The sequence below is a fragment of the Natator depressus genome, chromosome 10 (genome assembly GCF_965152275.1).
Source record: "Natator depressus isolate rNatDep1 chromosome 10, rNatDep2.hap1, whole genome shotgun sequence".
Lineage (NCBI taxonomy): Eukaryota > Metazoa > Chordata > Testudines > Cheloniidae > Natator > Natator depressus.
The window spans coordinates 51313103-51336474 of NC_134243.1; the positions used below are offsets into that span (position 1 = coordinate 51313103).

A 23372-nucleotide genomic window follows, 5' to 3' on the forward strand; every position below is an offset into this window, starting at 1 on the left:
ACACAATCTAAATTTAAGGACATAGAAACCTAAAAAATTAGGGGAGGAAATTAATCTTTACCTTACAAGCTGTTAGCATATCAGCTACTGCTTTGCGGCTCAGATTCGCTGTAGCAATCACATCCTCCTGTCTGCATGAGTTCCCAGCTGCAACAGCTTTGGCAGTTGCCATGGTGATTCCTTTCGTCATCCGGATCGATTCTTCAGGTGATGATGTCTTTTCTGGAATCTCCTTCGACTGAAACACCTGGAAGTTAAAGCAGAAGGGAGATCTGGTTGCCCTTTCAGAATCAGACCACAACAACACAGAGCTTGAAACAGAAACGGCAATTGAAAGCAGCCTTCAAATGGCAGGAAATCAGAAACTGAATTGGAGTACTGTACTGCAATATCACTCCTGCTCGTCAGGAGTCTGGCTCTGATAGGACTTGCACATCTACACACAGCAGAGAGAAACACTAAGCTGTGGGAAGTGTGCACAAAAGGTTAACCCATTCACTTGAAATGGCTGACACCCAACATTTGTCTTTTAAACTATCTGTGTTATAGGATAGCGAGAAACCAATAGTTACAGCATATAGATAGCTACTCGTCGTATCCACATATTCTTCCATCCTGACTATTGGACAGGCATGCAGAGATCCTCCTCCCATATAGGCCATGCTCTAATGTGTCCCCTCAGCCAGAAGCAGCAGAGAGAAAGACTGAACTGGATATATTAATAAAATGCTCAAAAATCTTCTCTGTAAAGGGTTGAAAGGGGGAGGGACAGTCCTCTGTTACAAACCTAACTATACAATTGTGTAGAGGAACTCATATCAAGAGGAAGACATTGAATTACCTGACCCCACACACCTCATTCCTATGAATGTTGAAAGTAATTAACTGTATTAAAACATTGAAGCTAACATTAGTCAGTTAGAGCTTATTCTGGCTCCTACTTGCCTCCTTTTCTAGCTTTATTCCTTATTAGCTTGCCATTCTTAAGCCTTACAGAACATTCCAGGTACTGCACTGGGTTACCCCTGAGGGTATTCTGCACCAAAACATTCAAAATTCTGCCCCCCAAAATTTAAAATTCTGCACATAATATTTTAAAGTTCTGCAAATTTTATTTCTCAATAAATAAATGTGGAGGCTCCACCATAACAATGGGGAGCACAGGCCACTGACTGCACAGAGGTAGGAGATCACCCTGCGCCTCCCCTCCTCTGGACATGGACTGACGGAAAAGTTGCACCCGACCCTCACACAGCACAAGGACCAGGACTTTCCCAGAAACACCCCAGGGCCCTGCCCCTCTGTGCCAAGCACACTAGATGTAGGCAGGCAGGCTCAGCCCAGCAGTATCCAAGTATGGAGGGGCTAAGTGTAGGGAGATCCAGGTGTGGGGCAATAGGATTCTGTGTGGGGCAATCTGGGTACAGGCAGCTTGGTGGGGGGGTGCAGGTGCGAGGGAGACCGAGATGAACAGAGGCTTGGGGGGGGGGGTCTGAGTGCAGGGAGGTGATGCTCGGCAGCAGGGAGGTCTGGGTGCAAGGGGGCTCCAGGTGCAGAAGGTGAGGCATGTCAGGGTGTGGGCTCTGGATGCACAGGGTGAGAGTTGGCGGGGCAATCTGGGTATGAGATGGGTCCAGAAGCACGGGGGTTGGCGAATGGGGGAGCAGCTCCCTGTACAGTGACCCCGCTCCCCCATGACTGAGTAGTGATGGGGGTAGGAAGGGGGCATGTGCAGTGTTTCTTGCAGCCGGAGAGGCTTCTGGCAGTGGGTCTGACACAGCCCTGGATGCTCCTTGCAGGAGAAGAGGAAGTCCCGTCCTCCCCAGCCCAGCTAAGACTAGGGTGAGGCACAGGGTAGGAGCCACTGGCTGGGACATCCCCAGCCTCAGTGATTTACTACTCTGTTGGCTACTCCGGGTGCCCAAAACAATGCACCCGCGCTGCTGGAGAGTGGTGCATGACCGCTCGTGCAGCTTCCCTTTGCTTCCAGTTCAGAAAGTCATTTTTCTCCAGAGAAGCAAGGAAATCTGTGCATGCGCAGAATTCCCCAAGGAGTAACTGGATAAATGTTACCAGTCACACCTATTATGCAATGCTGCTCTGACAGCATTACCTACTCCTTATTAAAGTTTTCTAGTGTGCCCATTGCTGTAGTATCTAAATGCCTGAACACACATTTGGAAGGGCCACTCCTTTTATCCAGGTTATCATTATTTGGCTTTCACCCCCTCACCGTGTGTGGGAGAAACTGAGGAACAAGCCCTTGCCAACTGTTACAAAGACATCTCTTAATAGTACTCAAATTCAACCTGTCTCAAGCCAGTTAAAGCAGTGCACACATATATACAATATTCCCATACTGAGTAAAATCCTGGATGAAGTTTCTCCATTGACTTCATTGGGGTCAGGTTTTAATCTTATTTTTAATAAATATATAGACACACCTGAGACTGCCTCAAGCAATCAACTAAAAGATGGACTACAAGCCATCAGGAACTGTATCCCTGATAATGTCACGGCAAACCTGGTGGCTGAACTTGGAGACTTTGTCCTCACCCATAACTATTTCACATTTGGGGACAACGTATACCTTCAAATCAGCGGCACTGCTATGGGTACCCGCATGGCCCCACAGTATGCCAACATTTTTATGGCTGACTTAGAATAACGCTTCTCCAACTCTCGTCCCCTAATGCCCTTGCTCTACTTGCGCTACATTGATGACATCTTCATCATCTGGACCCATGGAAAAGAAGCCCTTGAGAAATTCCACCATGATTTCAACAATTTCCATCCCACCATCAACCTCAGCCTGGACCAGTCCGCACAAGAAATCCACTTCCTGGACACTACGGTGCTAATAAGCGATGGTCACATCAACACCCTCCTATACCGGAAACCTACTGACCGCTATTCCTACCTACATGCCTCCAGCTTTCACCCAGACCACACCTCACGATCCATTGTCTACAGCCAAGCTCTACGATACAAACACATTTGCTCCAACCCCTCACACAGAGACAAACACCTACAAGATCTCTATCAAGCGTTCTTACAACTACAGTACTCACCTGCTGAAGTAAAGAAACAGATTGACGGAGCCAGAAGAGTACTCACAAGTCACCTACTACAGGACAGGCCCAACAAAGAAAATAACAGAACGCCACTAGCCATCACCTTCAGCCCCCAACTAAAACCTCTCCAACGCATCATCAAGGATCTACAATCCATCCTGAAGGATGACCCAACACTCTCACAAATCTTGGGAGATAGGCCAGTCCTTGCTTTCAGACAGCCCCCCCAACCTTAAGCAAATACTCACCAGCAACCGCACACCACACAATAAAACCACTAACCCAGGAACCTATCCTTGCAACAAAGCCCGTTGCCAACTGTGTCCACATATCTATTCAGGGGACACCATCAAAGGGCTTAATCACATCAGCCACACTATCAGAGGATCGTTCACCTGCACATTGACCAATGTGATATATGCCATCATGTGCCAGCAATGCCCCTCTGCCATGTACATTGGTCAAACTGGACAGTCTCTATGTAAAAGAATAAATGGACACAAATCAGACGTCAAGAATTATAACATTCAAAAACCAGTCAGAGAACACTTCATCTCTCTGGTCACTCGATTACAGACCTAAAAGTGACAATTCTTCAACAAAAAATCTTCAAAAACAGACTCCAAGGAGAGACTGCTGAATTGGAATTAATTTGCAAACTGGATACAATGAACTTAGGCTTGAATAAAGACTGGGAGTGGATGTGTCATTACACAAAGTAAAACTATTTCCCCACATTTACTCCCCCCCACCCGCTACTGTTCCTCACACGTTCTTGTCAACTGCTGGAAATGGCCCACCTTGATTATTACTACAAAAGGTTTTTCCCTCTCCTGCTGGTAATAGCTCACCTTACCTGATCACTCTGGTTACAGTGTGTATGGTAATACCCATTGTTTCATGTTCTCTGTGTATATAAATCTCCCCACTGTATTTTCCACTGCATGCATCCGATGAAGTGAGCTGTAGCTCACAAAAGCTTATGCTCAAATAAATTGGTTAGTCTCTAAGGTGCCACAAGTACTCCTTTTCTTTTTCCGAATACAGACTAACACGGCTGCTACTCTGACACCGGTAAGTACCTGGAAAGTTTTAGATTGCAGAGTTCACCCATAGGATTTTGATGTTTCATTTACTGCGCCACAGCTTATGTGGGGATTTAATTTTTAAAAAAATATATATTCTGTAATTATTCTTCCTTTGTCAGGGTCTGCATTTTTCACATAAAAATAAGGAAGCTAGTTAAACAGAAATTAAAGGGTGCAATCACAAGAGTGAAATACCCGCAAGCTGCAGAAACTTTTTAAAAATACCATCATAGAGGCTCAAATTAAATGTATATCCCCATTAAAAAAAAAAAACATAGTAAGAGGACCAAAAAATGTGCCACCAGGGTTAAACAACAGAGTAGAAAAAGCGGTTAGAGGCAAAAAGGTATCCTTTAAAAATTGGAAGTCAAATCCTACTGAGAAAAATAGAAAGGAACATAAAATCTGGTAAGTCAAGTGTGAAAGTATAATTAGGCAGGCCAAAAAAGAATTTGAAGAGCAACGAGCAAAGGACACAAAAACTAACAGCAAAACAAACAAACAAAAAAAATTAAATAAATCAAAAGGAGGAAGCCAGCCAAACAATCAACTGAAGCACTTGAAGAACACAAGGCCATTGCGGAGAAGCTAAATGAATTCTTTGCATTGGTCTTCACTGTAGAGGATGAGAGGGAGATTCCCACACCTGAGCCATTCTTTTTAGGTGACAAATCTGAGGAGCTGTCCAAGACTGAGGTGTCAATAGAGGAAGTTTTGGAACAAATTGATAAATTAAACAGTACTAAGTCACCAGGACCAAATGGTATTCACCCAAGAGTTCTGAAGGAACTTAAATATGAAATTGTGGTACATAACCTATCACCTAAATCAGCTTACACACCAGATGACAGAAGGATAGCTAATGTGACTCCAATTTTTAAAAAAGATTCCAGAGGCAATCCTGCCAATTTCAGGCCAGCAAGCCTAACTTCAGTACCAGGCAAATTGGCTGAGACTATAGTAAAGAAAAGAATTACCAGACATGTAAAGGAACAGAATTTGTTGGGGAAGAGTCAACATGGCTTTTGTAAACGGAAATCATGCCTCATCAATCTATTATAATTCTTGAGGGGGTCAAACAAACATGTGGACAAGGGTGATCCGTGGATATAGTGTACTTTGACTTTCAAAACATCTTTGACAAAGTCCCTCATCAAAGGCTCTTAAGGAAAGTAAGCCGTCATGGGGTAAGAGGGAAGGTCCTTTTGTGGATCAGTAACTGGTTAAATACAAGAAACAAAGGGTAGCAATAAATGGTCAGTTTTCAGAAAGGAAAGAGATAAATAGTGGTGTCCCCTAGAGGTCTGTACTGGGACCAGTGCTGTTCAACATGTCCATAAATGAGCTGGAAAAACGGGTAAACAGTGAGGTGGAAAAATTGGCAGATGAACAAAATTATTCAAGATAATTAAGTCCAAAGCAGACTGCGAACAGTTACAAAGGGATCTCACAAAACTGGGTGACTGGGCAACAAAATGGGAGATGAAATTCAATGTTGATAAATGCAAAGTAAATGCACACTGGAAAACATACAAAATGATGGGGTCTAAATTAGCGGTTACCACTCAAGAAAAAGATCTTGGAGTCATTGTGGATAGCTCTCTGAAAAAATGCACTCAACGTGCAGCAGCTGTCAAAAAAAGCAAACAGAATGTTCGGTACCATTAGGAAAGGGATAGATAATAAGACAGAAAATGTCATAAAATAAATCCATGCTACGTTCACAGTTCCGGTCGCACCACCTCAAAAATGCTATGTTAGAATAGAAGTCTATAAACTCATGAATCATGTGGAGAAAGTGAATAAGGTAGTAGTATTTACCCCTTCACATAGCACAAGAACCAGGGGTCACCCATGAAATTAATAGGCAGCAGGTTTAAAACAAACAAAAGGAAGTACTACTTCACACAATGCACAGTCAACCTGTGGAACTCACTACCAAGGGATGTTGTCAAGGCCAAAACTATAATGAGGTTCAAAAATAATTCGATAAGTTGAGGGAGAATAGGTCCATCAATGTCTATTAGCCAAGATGATCAGGGACGCAACCCCATGCTGTGGATGTCCGAAGCTTTTAACTGACAGAAGCTGGGAGTGGATGACAGGGAATGGATCACTCAATAATTCCTTTGTTGTTTCATTCCCTCTGAAGCATCTGGCATTGGCCTCTCTCGGAAGACAGGATATTGGGCTAGATGAACCACTGATCTGACCTAGTATGGCCGTTCTTATGTTCAGTGAAAAACAAGCCAGAACAGAGTGAGCCCTTCGGAACTGCCACAATGGGAATGTTCAAGAAGACAAGGTTGTGTCAACAGAGCTATTGAACACTAAGTCTACAAATTATATAATATGTATTCTCCAGTACAGTCTCTCTCCATATGTGCGGTCGTTATTTTACTAAGAAAGGTAGGATATTTTAGCCTCCCCAAACATACAAAGGTATTAATTTACATCACTCACCAGTGGTTTACAAAAGGAGCATCTGAAAGTAGCAGCTGGGGGGTCAGAAAACTGTATTGTGAAGGGGGGAGGAAACAACCCTCTTGGTTTAAGATCTAATTCAGTGCTACATGTAATTTCTGCTCAGATGAAATAGCAGTTATCAGGTTATTTATTTATGAAAAAAGGAAAAAATGGAGACGAGTTTCAAACTGCAAGTGCCAACAGTGCTGCTCTTTGACACCGGAGAAACGTTTACAAACCAAGGACAATGAAAAGTGAACATTTGACTCAGAAAATAACATTTTACAGTGAAAGTTTCATGTCTGGAGGAATGAAGAACCAGTTTCTCCAAGCGTATTTCATGACAGTAGCATCTCACACCTGAGAAATACGGCCTAACGGGGAGACTGGTGACATGTGGAAGTCGATAGGTTGAAGTGACATGCAGTCGTGTGTTGAGAGCTGTGAGTAGGGACCATACTGCCTCTAACTCACAACAGAGCAGCCAAAACATCCCTCCAGTGAAGTCTGATTTGATTTTAAGAGTATACTTTAGAAAGTTGCCATGTGCAATTATTCTGTTCTTTACCGTGAGTTCCTGTTTGATGCACTCAATCGTGGCCTCGAGAGCTCTTGTGCCTCGAGTGGCTTCATCTTCAACTGCTTTAACAGTCTTCAGAAGTGATGTGACATTGGTTACCATCACCTGAAACGGGGAGATGGAGAGATGAAAATACATCATTTGCTTCTCCCACATTTAGGAGACACCCCCACATGATTCAAGGAACATCAAGCTATGAAGCCATTATTAATCCTTTCAGGGAACAACAAGCTTTAAATACAATATGGGTTAAACAGCTAAGAGTGAACTCTATAGACAGGCTTTTATTTTTGAATGATCCCTACTGAAGTTAGATTGATACAGCCAGATTCACTGAGTAGTGGGGCTTTCCTAAACATGAGTGCACGGGGTCACAACTTGCCCGTGCCTCGGCATAAAACTTTTTCAACCCCAGTGTCTCTGGGTTGCTAATACAGCCCTTTTATCCCTCTAAGCTTCCTCTCAGGACACTAGTCTGTGAGTATCAGGTGAACCTGGATGCTTTTCCTAACTATTTCGAGGGCCCTGCAGATCTCTTGCAAACTGACCGATTGACTCTGCTGCTGATTTCTGGGTTTGAAAAACCACTAAACTTCACTTAACCAAAGTAAACAAAACAAACGTCCCAATAGCATTCAGTACCCTTCTACTTTGTGTTCCCACAGGGAAAGCATGATCTTACAAGGACCCAGCGGTGCTTCCCTTCCTAACCCTAGTCTAGTTCCCAACCCCTCTCTCCCGGGATCCTGTTCCCTCTCTCCTCAGGACCCAAGTGATCACTTGTTAGATTCAATCCCCCAAAATTCCAAACAGGCAGTCTGGGTGGAACGCCTCTCCAGGAGTCCTAGCGTCTGTGTCTCTGGGCACTCCTCGGCATGTCTTTATGCAATAACATACCTCATCCTGCAATTTTGCTTAACAGCACTTACGTTATAACATCACCTCTCATATAATTTCAAATTAACAGAGTCCCTTCTCCACATCTGGTATGAATTGTCTACAGAAAGATGAAAAGTCAATAGGTTTCTAACATATAGAAACTAGTGCCCTCTCCTTTGCCTCCATTACCACACACACGCAAGACTATAACCTCAAAAAACCTTGTCAGAGACCAGGCTCATTATTTACTAATTTGTGAAATGCCACTATTACGTTCTCTTGGCACAGTTTGTAAAACCATAATTAAACACACAACTGCCATCATTAATTGAAAAGAAGTCAACCAGCTCCCAGGAAATCAACCCAAACCTTGATTTAAAAACTCCCCCCCCCCCCCCCCCAAGGAAAAGGCTGAGTCAATACTGTAGCTAGCCGTGCCTTATGCCCTGATGGTCAAATACTGGTTCCAAAATACAAAGTAAGCAAGTAAGGAAGGGCATATCTTCCCTCCAGCCTGTAGATGTACAAATGCTCTCATGACAGCACCTACGCCCATCTCAGATCTTCGGATGGAACACAAGGAGCTTTCAGATAACCAGGATTCAAATTACATTGAGCTCTGTAAAGCAAAGGGAACCAGCTAAGCAAGCAGACACTGTTTTGTAGTAGGTGAACTTTGCATGGTCTTTGATGAGTGCCCCCTCACAGAGTGCATCGCAATAATCCAATCTGAGGCCCTGATCACTGCAGGTCCACATTTGATGGGAAAGGGCAAAATCTCTTTGCCAAGCAAATGCGTAAAAGTCATTTTGACGACCCGATCATCTGGAAGTAGATCCAATACTGCCCAAATTTCAGCATCTCAAAGCACTTTACAAACATTAAGCCCCAAGAGCCCTGTGAAGCAAGTTTCACAGAGATCTCAGATGTGGGAAAACCGAAGCACAAAGAGGTGACACAATAAAACAGTGGCAGAAGCTGTCCGAATCCTGTGCTCTAACCAATAGACACTTCCACTTAGAAGCACGGCCTGGGAGAAATGCAATCAAAGTACACTACATTTTATAGAAAGCCTGTTTGAGATCTCCAGACCACTTTCTAAAAGCTGAAAGGTCCAAGTTAGCATCTTAACAGCTGGACGCTTATACTGTGGACTTCTCATTACTTGTTCATTACCCTTGCTATAGGATTCAAGTACACATTTTTATAAGGTAAACTTTTAGTTTCGTAGCCTGAATATACCAGGGACTTCCATCCTCCCTCCAGACACATATGCTTGCAGAGCGACAGAGGTGTCTGACAGAAGGAATATAACTCTTTAACTAGCTGTGGTGAGATGACTAAGAAAACTGGTATTATGTTTACAGGCACTAAGATGAATGATACTATCCAGCTTTCCATCAATCATCTAGTTTAAGTTAGTAGGATACAGATGAAACAGAAGGAAAATAAGAGACTGAAGTGAACCAGAATTCACTGCCACCAGTCTTTAGGATTCTAGCAACAAAGTGATGCTAGCTGTTTCTTTAAATAAACATCAAAGCAAACAGCAGGTAATAAGCAAAGGAATGTTTTCAACTTTCATAACAGAAGCTGAGATAACCTCTAAACTTCTCTAAAAGGGAGAGATATCGCACTACCTACCTTAGCTGCGCCTTTGAGCTGGTACATTGATGGATCATCTGCTGGTTTGCTAGCAGCTCCTTTTGTAGCACCAATGAGATCAGAAAGGGCCTTAGCAACATCCTTAATAGCATTGATCAGTACAACCTACAAGAATGAGAAATTTGGATGCGAGGTTAGTGCAATCACAACTCACCTCAGCCCATAGATGGAAGATTTGGGCAGGCTGTACACTGTAGGAGTCTGCTGAGCACAGGGCAAATGTTGGTACACAATGTTAAGAGAGAAAAAGATACTGTATGCACAAATGCTAAAAAAACAACACGTAGTTTCCTGCATAAAATAAAGCTGTGTTCATCTGTACAGTATTTTATACTAGGTTCAGAACCCGATTCAGCTACTGTCTCCTGTAATTAAATGGTTTTCGAAAGCAGGATTTCTCTCTTTCCCATCGTGTCCCAAAGAAGGGCTTATTCACCTCTGTGTTCTGTTCAGCATGGGAATAGAATGGGAGCAGTTTAAACTGGGTACGAACTTACAGCTTGATCCTCCCTTAGAGAATGACCCCATTTACTGTGACATCAGCTACTATTCTGACAGACGTAAGCAGATCAAACATACTTAGTATGCCCTGGACATAAGGGAAACAGTCCATTTCAGGGAAAAGGAAGTTTTATGTAGCCTAGTCTCCTAAGAGCCCCCAAGGAACTAAATGATGAATGACTTGCCTGAGGTTAGAGTCAGCAGCAGTCAAATTGAAGTAAATTGCCTCCCAAACCAAGTACAGGGGAAAAAAAAGTCTATTATGCCCCTTTCCATGAGCACACTAATTATTTCCAAGAAACATCGGAATAACTCTCTCCCCCAGCATCTTTTCCCCCACTCTCTTCTCATCTGCTGAGTGGTCAGATACCTTCAACCTTTTGCTTTGGTTAGTGATATCAGCACAATTGTACCCTTTTTCAAAGTGAAAACATGCATGGAAAATGGGACAGCGCCGAAAGAAAAAAAAAGATATACGGATCTATTACTTCTCAGTAATGGATAGGAAATAAAAAGTTTAGCACTGCCTTGGTTCAGCCTGTTTGCAGTTTATTACAATCTATGGCCAAGTTAGAATCTTCGCTTTCTTGTAAAAACTTACTCAAGCTTTGGTAACTCAGAACCTCTTTGATCAGCAACGAGGAAAAGACAAGACCCTAAAGACCTAATGTAGATTGGTGCAGCTCTCGCTTCTCTATCTGGCTTTGTTACAGAACAGTGGCAACACACACACACACACACACACACACACACACACACACACACTTTTCATGCTTCTGTGGCTTCAGCAGCCTGAGTAAAATGAGCTTTTAACTTATATGGAAAAGTTACATTTTGTATTTTCACACCTTGTGCAGAAACTATTGAAAATGTCTGTACCTTAAGACACGCACCATACTTAAAACTAGAATTTGATCTCCTTCCTCCACCCCCACTATGGATTATCACACCACATATACAAGTTGTACAAATAAATAATTGCTTGTGTGGTGTGGTTTTTACTGGCAAACCGGTATTGTCAGCCTTTACTTGACGACAAAGTCAGAAAGTGTAATAAATATTTAAAATTCCTCCGTGTTGCTAGTTGGAAATATGAAGTTATCAAAAAATGGCTCCTGAAGCACACATTTTCAGTTTCAAAAATATTCCCCCACAGAAGAATGCTCTTGAAGTTGACACTGGAACAAAGATCATATGTGAGGTCAAAGAGGAGACTGACATACGCATTTTTTCCAGTGCCTCAAACAATCAGACATTTTCAAATTAATTTACTAACACAGACACATCTACAGTGCACACACCTACATTTCACTAGGATTCAAACAACAATTAAATGTTTAATTGAATTGACTTTGAAGAATTAAATGACTTAAAAGAGTAAAATAATCCAGGCATATCTGTGAAGTTCTAGCATACTGTTCATACCATACCAACAACAACAGGTGTTTACCTTGGTCTTAAACTCAGTGAAAAGCTTTCTCGCAGTGAAATCAATTAAACTATGGGATAGTCTCCTAAAGGAAGCCCCATGATGAGCCATTTAAAAACAAGGCATTGGAGAATATTCTTGCAAAAAAAAAAAAAATTCCAAAACTGGTGGGGGAGGGACTAGACACCCTATACCAGGTCTTGTCCATTTTTGCAGCATTATTTTTCGAAGAAGGGAGGTGCCTGATTAAACCGCAAATCATTCAAGAGAGGCAGTGCAAGGTTTGTGCTATTTGTGGGTAAAATTTTCATAAGTGCCTAACTGATTTGGAAGCCTCAGTTCCATGGAAAGAAACTTTAAAAAATATTACACTGTACCTCCAAACTTCTCACTTCTGTGATATTCTCCATGTCTTTAAACACTAAAAACATCGGTCTATTTTCTGCTCCTGCAGCCCCTCCTACCTGTGTTTCAGGGTCATCTGATCCCAAACTGGCTGCTCCCAGTTTTACCACCTCTGCCAGTTGTGTGATGGTGGTAGCCGATGACTGAGCTGCTTGGGCTAGTTTATCCTGACTTGAGGCAGCCCCAGACACGAGCAATTTTGTATCTTCAACTAAAGCTTTTGCTGTTTTCAGGATATTTTCCCTGGGGAAAAAAGGGAAGCAGGAGAGGGGAAAGAGAGAAGAGAAAAAAAACACACAGCTATTCAACATTGTCCTGACTAACAGAGAAAGTGCTACGTAGACAAAGGGCTCTATGTAGGTCAGCATACCAGTGTCTACTAGTGATAATCCTAGCTACAACGCCAAAGTCAGGTTGCAATTCCCACTTAGAACAGATGCAGTACGTTTCAGGTTGTCAACACACCAGACTCAGGATGACTCAATGAAATGACTTCCTCTTGAAAGGAAATGAGATATGGGAATAGGGAGAGGGAGGGAGCACTGGGTCCTAATGTGGAGAGATTAAGCCGAGCCATGGTGTAACTACCAGTTGTCAAACCTCCACCAGCATGTTCTGTGGAAAAGAAAATAAGGATTTGTGGGGGAGGATGAGAAAGGGAGAAGCTGCAGGAAACAGGACTGATTCATATCTTTTTTTTTTCCCTCTTCACATAAACTCTTCAGGCAGACAAATCTAAAACATTTCAACCCCCTGCCCCCATATTCTGGGGAAAGTCAACTATCCAGTCAACTATTGTGAATTCTGAACTTCAGAAAAAAGGTTAGAAAACAAAAGTGAAGGGCTGAGAACTGCCAGGCCCACAGCCCTTATGCTTTACTGAACATAAAAAGAGTAAGCCTAGAAATAAACAAAACGTGCACAAAACCCAGCAACGGGAATTCTCAGGATTGCTAGATATAGTGGAGGGAAAAACATGTAACTTCTTTAAACAAGGATTTAAAAGTGTGATGTTAGCACATTAGCAATGTATGGTAACACACATTAAAAATCTGGTCTAGACAAGGCACACTGCAATGCACATCTGGTTGAGTTTAAGTACAGGTGCTCTTCTAGGATTTATCTTGACCAGTTTAACGTATATTCAAGGCAAACACATGCTAACATCACACGTTTAAACTCTAGTTTAAACAAGGTCTGTGGTAAGGTAACTCATGAGAGCATATGAGTTGGAAAGTACGTTTCTTTTTATAGAAATGGGGCAATCTTCAATTATGTTAGAAGTGCACAGTATTAAATCCATATATTCAGAGTTTGGAAAAATCTGCTCTTACATAGCAGCTGTTTCATGCATACTCTCTTACTCCAATTACTCATTTAGGGAAAAGAAAATCAAAATGATTATCCAGCTTTACTGAAAAAGGATCAATTTCTGCACTTCCCACAGCAATTAAAGATTAGAAAACACAGACACAATGCAAAAAGCAGGTAATACCTTTTGAATTCAAAGAGACAGCAGACAGCAATTTGTTTGTTTGCTTTAAAGAAAGTTTTAATTAGAATTGATTTATGTTTTACAATGCAATATACAAAACATACTGGGAATGGATGGATCATTACACAAAGTAAAACTATTTCCCCATGTTTATTCCCTCCCCCCGCCCACTGTTCCTCAGATGTTCTTGTCAACTGCTGGAAATGGCCCACCTTGATTATCATTACAAAAGGTTTTCTGCCCCCCGCCCCCGCCTGCTCTGCTGCTGGTATTAGCTCATCTTAAGTGATCACTCTCCTTACAGTGTGTATGATAACACCCATTGTTTCATGTTCTCTGTGTATATAAATCTCCCCACTGTATTTTCCATTGAATGCATCCGATGAGGTGAGCTGTAGCTCACGAAAGCTTATGCTCAAATAAATTGGTTAGTCTCTAAGGTGCCACAAGTACTCCTTTTCTTTTTGCGTATACAGACTAACACGGCTGCTACTCTGAAACCTGACAAAACGTACTGAGTTTTTAACTTTCTGGACTCTGTTTGAGCTCTTTGCTTATCTCTCTCCTTCTCAAACAAGATTGCTATTTTTAACAGCAAAAGTAAGTTTTGAGGTACAATATTAAGATTTACTGTAAGGAGGAGAAACTGTTCAACAACTGTACATCGACACCACACCGTTGCTTCGTGGGGTAGGGGGGCACCCCAACCTGTGTTTAAACATACACACTTTGCATACTCCATTTAAGCCTCTGCATAAAGGCTTTCCCTTCCCTTAGCAAGTGGTCTGAAAGGACGTACATAACCTCTAGACGTCCCTTCAGAGAAGTGATCGGCTCGGTAACAAAGTAAGGAATGTGGAACGAAATTACTGCTAATCATCACTGCTCAGCCTTTTTGTCTATTTTTGCATTCCAACGTTCAGCTCTTTGAAGCAGGACCTTGTCTTCACACTTGTCACACAGCATTTAACACACTTACTATTTGATGATAAAAATGAATCATAACTCTTAGTGTATAAAGCTGCAATAATTTGGGCTGCACTGCACTTTTCATACTCCCAAAGCCACTAGCACAGCACTGAGTTAAATGCTGGCAGTATAGGCCAATTGTGCTGTTAAGCAACAGCTCACCGTCTTGACCACTAGAACCAGGTTTTTAATATGAGGGGAATAATGGCCTGGATGCTCCAAATCTCTCATTCTATATCAGACCTTATCAGAAGGAAACCTGTGTCATCATCTCACCAAATAGGGTGACCAGACAGCAAGTGTGAAAAATCGGGACACTTTTTTCCCCGATTTTTCACACTTGAAAGGGGGGTGGGGGTAGTAGGCGCCAATATAAAACAAAGCCCCAAATATCGGGACTGTCCCTATAAAATCGGGACATCTGGTCACCCTATCACCAAATGACAACATGACTGACACTCCAGCATCTCTTCCATTAATAATCTCCAACATCAGCAGTGGGCAAGTGCATTTAGTAACCCAGGAAGAAAAAGCCATGAAGTAAAAAACAAGTCTTGCAAAAAACATCGGAAAACTATTTCTCTTTGAATTCATGGACAGTTAATTATTCAAACTAGGATCACAGTGTAACATAATCAGTAAGAATGAAATATAGAAATGGATTTATTAAAAAATTTGGATAAAACTGATCTTTGAGGTTTTCTTTTGCAACAGTTGAGAATGATCCAGCTGTTACTTAAAATTGCCTCTCCCACATAAATGGGCAAAATGAAATTTGCTTTTACTATACAGGCTACTTTATCTAGCTTTTGAAGTGCTGACCCCAACCCTTTCCTATTTCTCTCTCACTCCTTGGCTCATCTGGCTTCATTATTAGGGGTTTGAAAAGGCAGGAAAAACTGCATCTCCACCCTCCCTTGTTTGCCATTAGCAGGACATTTATCTATTGCCCCCGCCCCCTTGTTGCAGCCAGCCCCCTCCACCAGCTTTTTTGGTATCACTGACCTGTGATCCGCAAATGATTCATTGTTCTCAGCATTAAGGGTTCCAGCTGTAGCAAACATGATAGTTGTGTCCAGATCTGCAATTATCCCCGACACAGCACTAGCTGCAGTGATACAAGCCTGAGTACCTTTGTTTCCTGCTTGAAGGGCAGACAGAACTAAGGAAACCTGGAACAGGAAAATAAAAAAGAGGGTCACATTAAAACAAAGCATAATGAACTGATTTCTGAGTTAAACGAACTCCTGTGATGAAAATCAACAGGTGCAATTCATTTTGTGATCTCATTTCACAATCTACAATAAACCTCTCCCTTTTCCTTCCTCTGTCTGCTCTATCTGCACATTAGCAGGTTTGATTAGTTTTTCCACAGAAGGAAGCCTGCTATTGGCATTTGTCTTTCACAGTAGGAAAAGGCTGTCTCCTGATCAAGCAGGATACACAATAAATGAGCAGATCACGGAGGCCTTAACTGCATCTGCTCTGCATATAAATAATGACACTCTGCAATCAATAGTGTAAGCACTCATCTTCCATAATATCTAAATGAAAGGAAAAGCTTTCCCCAGCTACAATAAATAAGAATTCCAATTATCCTACAGTACTCTGCACAGTCAATAAAGGAGCTTGGTGCATTTATTTCAGTGTCACAATTACTTTTCAGCAATCTACGGTGCTGCCCAGTAACATGATCACAAGGATGACTGATGCAGCCGATGACTGAAGCGCTTGGCAACTCAACTTTGTCACACAGCTTGTTTAAAAGACAAATCTCTGCTGTCACACACTACACAGCTCTTCCCACTCTTCCGCTTCAGTGATATAGTGATCTCCCCATCCCTGATTCAGAATAAAGAACCCAACCCTAAATGCTGGCACAATGAACAAGTCCATATGGGACAGCTCAGTGGTTCGAGCATTTGCCTGTTAAACCCAGAGTTGTGAGTTCAATCCTTGAGGGGGCCGTTTAGGGATCTGGGGCAAAAATTGGGTCCTGCTTTGAGCAGAGGGTTGGACTAGATGACCTCCTGAGGTCCCTTCCAACCCTGATATTCTAGGTTCTATGTCAACATGAATAATATTGTGAGACTATGCCAAGAAGTTAAGAGGTGCAGTAGTTGCTCCATTTTCCCTTAGGGGGTGTTCATTTAATAGCAGTACTACAGCCACCCTCTCAAAACAGATCACTACATCAAAATGATATTTTATGTCAAACTACAGTGTGTCTTTCAAATAGAGAGGAACAGTTTGTAACTTCAGTTAGTTATTCTGGCCTAGCAACATGGCAGACACTGGGAATTTGGGCTCCCAAGAGTGGATGTGTAAGTGCTGCAATACCACCCTTTATCCCAAATGACTTGTTTGGAATATCTATATATCAGATCCACTGAAATAAAGCTACTGCTGGGAAGGAAAGCGACAGCCAGGTGAACAAGTGACACACACTAACAGGAGAAAGATGGTGGGGGAGGGGATAAACCTTGGCCAAGGGCTATAGGGCAAACAGCATCTCATGGGAAGTGTCACTGGCTCTTGAATTTTAACACTCTGCTAAGAGCCACCCACTGCTAGCTACACAGTGTTCACAGTGTATCTGCCTCAAAATGATGAAATCTGAGAAAACCCCATCATAATTTAAGTAAAGTATAAAATATAACATGATCCAATAGCTGGAAATTGAAGCTAGACAAATTCAGACTAGACATCAGGCATACATTTTTAACGGTGAGCGTAATTAACCATTGGAACAATTTAACCAAGGGTCATGGAGGATTCTCCATCACTGACAACTGTTAAATCAAGACTGGATGTTTTTTTTCACAAGATCTGCTCTAGGAATTATTTTGGGGAAGTTCTATGACTTCTGATATGCAAGAGCTAAGACTAGATGATCACAATGATCCCTTCTGAATCTATGAAACAACAAGGGACATCTTACCTTTTCAGTGACAGCACGAGCACATTCTATCAACTCCCTCTTGGTGTAGCTGTCCGTAGGGCAAATCTGTAGAGCTCCAGCTTTCTGTACTAGAAAGATACATCCATGACCAAGATCCTGTACCCGAGTCCTGATCTGGAATCCTATCTAGATAGGCAACAAATTGTGGGGAAGGGGAAATAGGAGACAAAGAAGGTGCTTAGAATGTTGAGGCTTTGAATAAATGGAAACATTGTAAAACTTGCACAATTTTTGTTGCAAATATTTGCCCACCAGTACCGTTCCTGCAAAGATCAGAAATAAGGGCCAGATTCTGACATCCCTTATTCACGCTAAGTAGCATCTTAATCCACAAGTGGTCCCCTCGACTTCAATGGGACTACTCATGGAGGAGGAATACTATTTGACCTGAGCTAGGGGATCAAAATCTGGACATGTCTTATGTGATTAGCACAGGGAATTTACCCAGATCTAATGCAGCCATTTCTAAAAGATAGTAGAAACATCACAAAAATGTGTACACCCCCATGTTGCAATATTTCTTTGCCCAAGATATAAAGCAAAAATGAACTGCTTGTTCTCAGGGTGAGCTGACCTCAAGGCATACAGGCTCCTCCTCAACTCTGATCAAACTAGGTTGAGGAGTATGTAAGTTTAGTTCTGAGTACCTCAGTTTCAGTCACAGATGAATCTAGCACAAGTTCTTGGCTATTCATTTATTCTCCAATACTTAGCACATCCCTATAAAATAGCCAAACCTATACTTACCTCTAAATGCATCACTATTTCAGATTTACTATTAATCTTGAAATAGAGTATAGCAGTGTGGTCTGAGAAACACGAACCAATGCTAGTTTTAGTACTGCTACACATGTTTACATATAATTGTGTGTGTATTTTGGTTAATACGTAAGTAGGAATTGCAGCTATTAGTTTCAATAATGGAATTATTTCTACTTAAAGCTGAAGTTAATGTGCACTATTTTAATAAACAAATGTTCATTATGTCTAACAATACGCTTGATGAATATAAGCCATTGATTTTGATATTCAGCACCAAGAATATTTTAAAAAACTCAAGTGAACTGTCGGTGGAGAAGTGTAATAAATAAGTCAAAAGCTGTTTGAAGGTATTTCATCTCGATAATCTGATACTGTTACTGGCCAATGGAGCTAAACACCAACAGCCTAAGAATCAATAGGGAAAAAGCAGTCATCTTCACTGATTCAAAGATTTTTAATCATGCCCTGAGTACCATACACATGATGGAGAAAGAGGACAACGACCATTCCCTTCCTTCTATTATCTCTCTGAATCTCCCTCTCAGTGCAGTATGGTATATGTCAGCGGTTCTCAAATGGTGGGTTGGGACCCCATTTTAATGGGGTTGCCAGGACTGGCTTAGACTTGCTGAAGCCCAGGTCCAAAGCTGAAGCCCGAGCCCCGCCACCTGGGGTCGAAGACAAAGTCAGAGAGCTTCAGCTCTGGGTGGAAGGGTTCAGGTTACAGCCCCCTGCCTGCAGCTGAAGCCCTTGCGCTTTGGTCCCTCCGCTTGGGACGATGGGACTCGGGCTTTGGCCTCCCCACCAGGGGTGGTGGGGCTCAGGCGGGCTCAGGCTTCGGTCCTCCCTCCTGGGGTCCTGTAGTAACTTTTGTTGTCAGAAAAGGGGTCGCAGTGCAATGAAGTTTGAGAACCCCTGGTATATGTGAAACGGTTTGAGGAGAGGAGAAAAAAGTATGTTTATGTGATTCATCAAATCATGAGACTGGGGGAAATGATCTGTCGTGAATAACTAGAGAAATGTCTCCAATTTTCTGTTCCAGGTTGCCTGCAAGCAGTTGGAAACTTTCCAGTTATTCTGGAGAACAGTTCTTTTCTGTGGAGTGTTGCAAGCAATTTGTTTCAAATACTTGATGATCGACGTTGAGTTGCTGTTCATGCTTGATTGGATGTTTCTGTCCTCTGACCTGGTGAGTAACTCCTATAATTTGGCTTGTGGTGTGAACACACACACTTTTAGAAATTAAAAGCTTACTTTCTTTGGCCTCTAATATTTGCTAATTTGTAACATTCCTAACAGAAAACTAATGCCCGAGATATTTCACAAAAAGTGAGATAAAAAGGGATAAGAACAGTAGAAACGAACTTGTTTAAAAACTTAAATATTAGTAGAAAATGTTTTGCTGTATTCCGCAGCTCTTATTCACATACACTTTGGATGAGCAATGCTGCAACCGAATGCATGTTAGAGTCTACATGTATATATCTGTATAGAGTATTGTTCCAGGATGTGTCTGTATTGTAAATAAATATCTAACTACAGATGTTTTCCACAGGTGGTCGTATGCCACCGTCGTGAAAGTGGTGCAAAATGGGTAATGGCAAACAGTGGCTGACTTATGATTCAACTGTGATGAAAACGAAGATGGCAATATTTTGGACTTTATGCCAACACGATGGAATGTAAACATTTTCTACTAGTTCTCCCTTCTTTCAGAGAAAATAATAGCATTAAAGCTTTTATCTGGTTGTGTGTGCTGTATGCTTGAATCGACTCTTTTTAAAAGGTACTGATAGAGTGCTAAAACAGATAGGCCCAAACCTGAAATCTGATGGAAGAGAGAGGTTTGAGTACAAATCTCCAGATCTGAAACTGCACCTTTGGTTCTGATCCAAACCACGGAACGGGGCCTATAATGCAATGTTAGGCCCATGTGGAATCCTTCTGAAAATCCCATGTGTCTTACTACCCAATATTTCCAGTGTCAATGGGACAGAGACTGTGTCTTCCTACATGTTGGACAAACAGATGGTTGACAAGACTGAAGTACAGTAAACAGAATTTTCCTGTCTGGGAAAATATTTACTGTATTCATTTTAAATGATCTCAGAAATGTTTCAGAGAAAACACCCCTACTACCAGAAGGTTGTAGCCCTATTTTCTATTTGACTGCACAAGAGAAGACTCAGACTTGGGGATAACTGCAGCTGCATTATAGCAACTGGGTGGACTACTGTCTTTGGTTACCGTACCTCCCCGCCCCCATATTAAAGTGCAAGAGAATACTTAATGTTGACACCACTGTGCATTCAGAGTTTAGAGGTCTAAAAACTGCAGACCTCCTCTGGTTCAGCTGTGGCTGCTGCCATTCGGCCCTGGAGAGCCAAATGCCCATAGTCATTGGTCATTTGTGATGCAAGTCCTCCCAACTCCTCCGGGTTAGTAACCGACTTAGTCATCTGAAAAAAGAAAACAAGCAATAAAACAATGACAGGCATAAAACCAGCTTGTTAATACTCCACACCGCCTAGAAGCACCAAGTATGTTTTTGCAGCACCAGTGATAGGGTACCTCCTGCTGTTTTAGCAATTCAGTTTCCAGCTAGAATTCTATGAGCCAAAAAGACAAGCAAACATGCTTTATTAGAACCACAGTAACTAGACACCCACAGAACACAAAGTAACTGAGGAGCAGTTAGAAATGGAAATATACTCCTCAGTACAGTAAATGACTGCAGAAGTACTCTACTCTCAGCTTAGTAGGTGAATTTGGGGAGGGGTAGAGAGGGGCGAAGAGTGCTTCACACTGCATAACAGCAGCCTCTCCATTTGGCACGGATGGGCTAAGTAACCCACTCTCTTCTAGACCCTCCTCAGCCCACTGATGGTCACCATGATGTGGAGCGGAAGGATCTTAAGTGGATCCTAAGACTCACAGAACGTGAAAGACCTCTGGGGCAAGATGGAAATGGCTGGAAATGTACAAAATGAAGAGTTTCTGATTTGGGAGCACAAAAAGTGAAACTTTCCCTGGAATATCTGCCAACTCTGGGAAGGTGACATTGTTCCATTTCTGCTTGTGAAAACAGGTGAAAGGAGTGATATTCCAGCCTTTGGATAAAACCATACACTGGCCTTAGACAAATTCCTAATGTGCACAGAGAAGAGCTAACTGCTTTCTGTTGAAACGACAACTTACTACAGTACCTGCAAAGATTCTCTCTCTCTCTTTTTTTTTTTGGCAAAATCAATTTTTTTTTTTGCACAGCAAGGTAGGGTAGTGTGCAATAATATTATCCTTATATTTAAAAAAGGTAGCGTATTATTTACTAATGGATGAACACTGTTTATTATATTAACCATTACTACGACTCATCAGAATCAAGGAAGGCCTAATTAGCCAAAGGTCCCTCCCCACTTCATTTTATGCCCAACTGAATCACAGCATCAGGAATTCTGTGAGAGAAAACAAGAATTTGACCATTCCTCATTTAATGAATTTAACAATTGTCTTGCAAGGTTTGATTTTAATTAAGGGATAAAGTTAAAGAATAATTAAGTATCACAGCCCAAAGGGCTAATGTAGGTCACCAAGAAACTTATGATAGGACAAGATTCCAATGATTTGAAGGGTTGATTAAAGCTCTTTCAACACGTACCTTCATTTGTTTCTCATATAAAGTAAGCCTCATGAGAAGTACTTGAAATCACATTCCACTAATATATACATCTCATGCCAAAGAACCACTGTTAACACAGACTTCCAAATTCGATGGCTTTTCTCATTACAGGAGGAGGAATATAGCCTCTTTTAAATTGTAAAACTGGCTAGAAAAGGTCTATTTAAAACCAGCTGGGGAGTGTTAACAGACTGCTTCATGAGCAAATTAACGAAATGAATCGGTTGGTCTTAGTTCAGTCTCTAGTGGAAAGAAATCCTCAGCTGTAAAATGTTCTGGCACAGTCAAACCATTGTTTCAAGACAGGCTCAAGTAACAGACCAGCTCAAGTATTATTCTCTTGATGGGGGTATAAATCATATCAACGTCTTCAACAGTCTAAATCAGTTAGGCCCAAAACAGATCAATAATGACATGGCGGACAGAGTTTTGCACTACTGCTATTCCTAACTTTATTCTCTCCCCAGTAATCAGCATAACTTTCTTTTTGCTTCACTTCATTTGTTCCTGAATGCTATATTTCTACCCCATTCCCTCCACCCTCTTCATAATGGAGGCATCTCTTTTGGTTACTGTCAAGTTCTAGCACAGGCCTCCTAAGGTGTTCTCTCCTGTTTTCATAGCTTGTTTTTTTGGGCAGCAAGGTACAGAGAATAGCATATACTCTTTAAAGCCCCGTACTTTGAGTTAGCCAGAGAGAGATCCAACAGAATGACTCTGCTGGTAGTACACTCCTGTCCATCATGCAATCAGGTTCCAATGAAGAAGTCCAGGAAATGGTGTCAACACCCCTATTTTGCCTAACCACAAAACAGATCAACTGGAAGTCAATGTCACAAAGAAGCGGCTCCAGTTGGAATTGGTTCAGATTAACCCTACAGCAGTTTGAATTTCTTACACATACTCAGCAGTTGTTACCCAGCTATTTTATAGAACACTTGCTAGTTTCTCTTACCATTTCCTGTGCTGTTACAGCAATGGCTTTAGAATATTTCACTACAGTAGTTTGATAATCAACAAATGTTCCCTTTGGATCTGAAGGTGTGCCCTCATCCAGCTGTGGAGAGAGGGGAAAACATGAAAGCAATGACAGGTATGCAGGACACGCATATTACTAAACTTTTCAGTCTAGTACTGCAATTGTACAACACAGAGTTAAATACAAAATGAGCTCAGATGTACAGTAAAGCTTCGTAGCTTACATCACTAATTTCATGTCATTGGTATAGAATATGCAATTTAGTGCCCACATAGTCAACAAGTCCTGACTTTCTTCCCAAGTTCACTTTTTCTTTTAGTTTCCCTGACCCGCAACCCATTAGATCTAAAAACGATTGTACAATGATCACAAGACAGATCTTTCACCTGAATAGTCTCTATAACATTCCTTTAGGCCATGCAATGAAACTTTCCATTCT

General features: G+C 41.7%; 1 protein-coding gene across 4 annotated transcripts in view; it reads right to left on the minus strand.

Annotated features, from left to right (window-relative positions):
* The window catches only part of TLN2 (talin 2), a 342028-nt gene that overhangs the window by 36885 nt on the left and 281771 nt on the right, over positions 1–23372 (minus strand). For all 4 annotated transcript variants that reach the window (XM_074966154.1, XM_074966153.1, XM_074966156.1 and 1 more), the window contains 8 exons: positions 22910–23011; positions 20615–20734; positions 17493–17639; positions 15557–15723; positions 12147–12330; positions 9732–9857; positions 7197–7313; positions 62–247 (listed from right to left, as the gene is read on the minus strand). In XM_074966154.1, the coding sequence (XP_074822255.1) occupies positions 62–247; positions 7197–7313; positions 9732–9857; positions 12147–12330; positions 15557–15723; positions 17493–17639; positions 20615–20734; positions 22910–23011 (1149 nt within the window). The remainder of the gene's footprint in view (positions 1–61; positions 248–7196; positions 7314–9731; positions 9858–12146; positions 12331–15556; positions 15724–17492; positions 17640–20614; positions 20735–22909; positions 23012–23372) is intronic.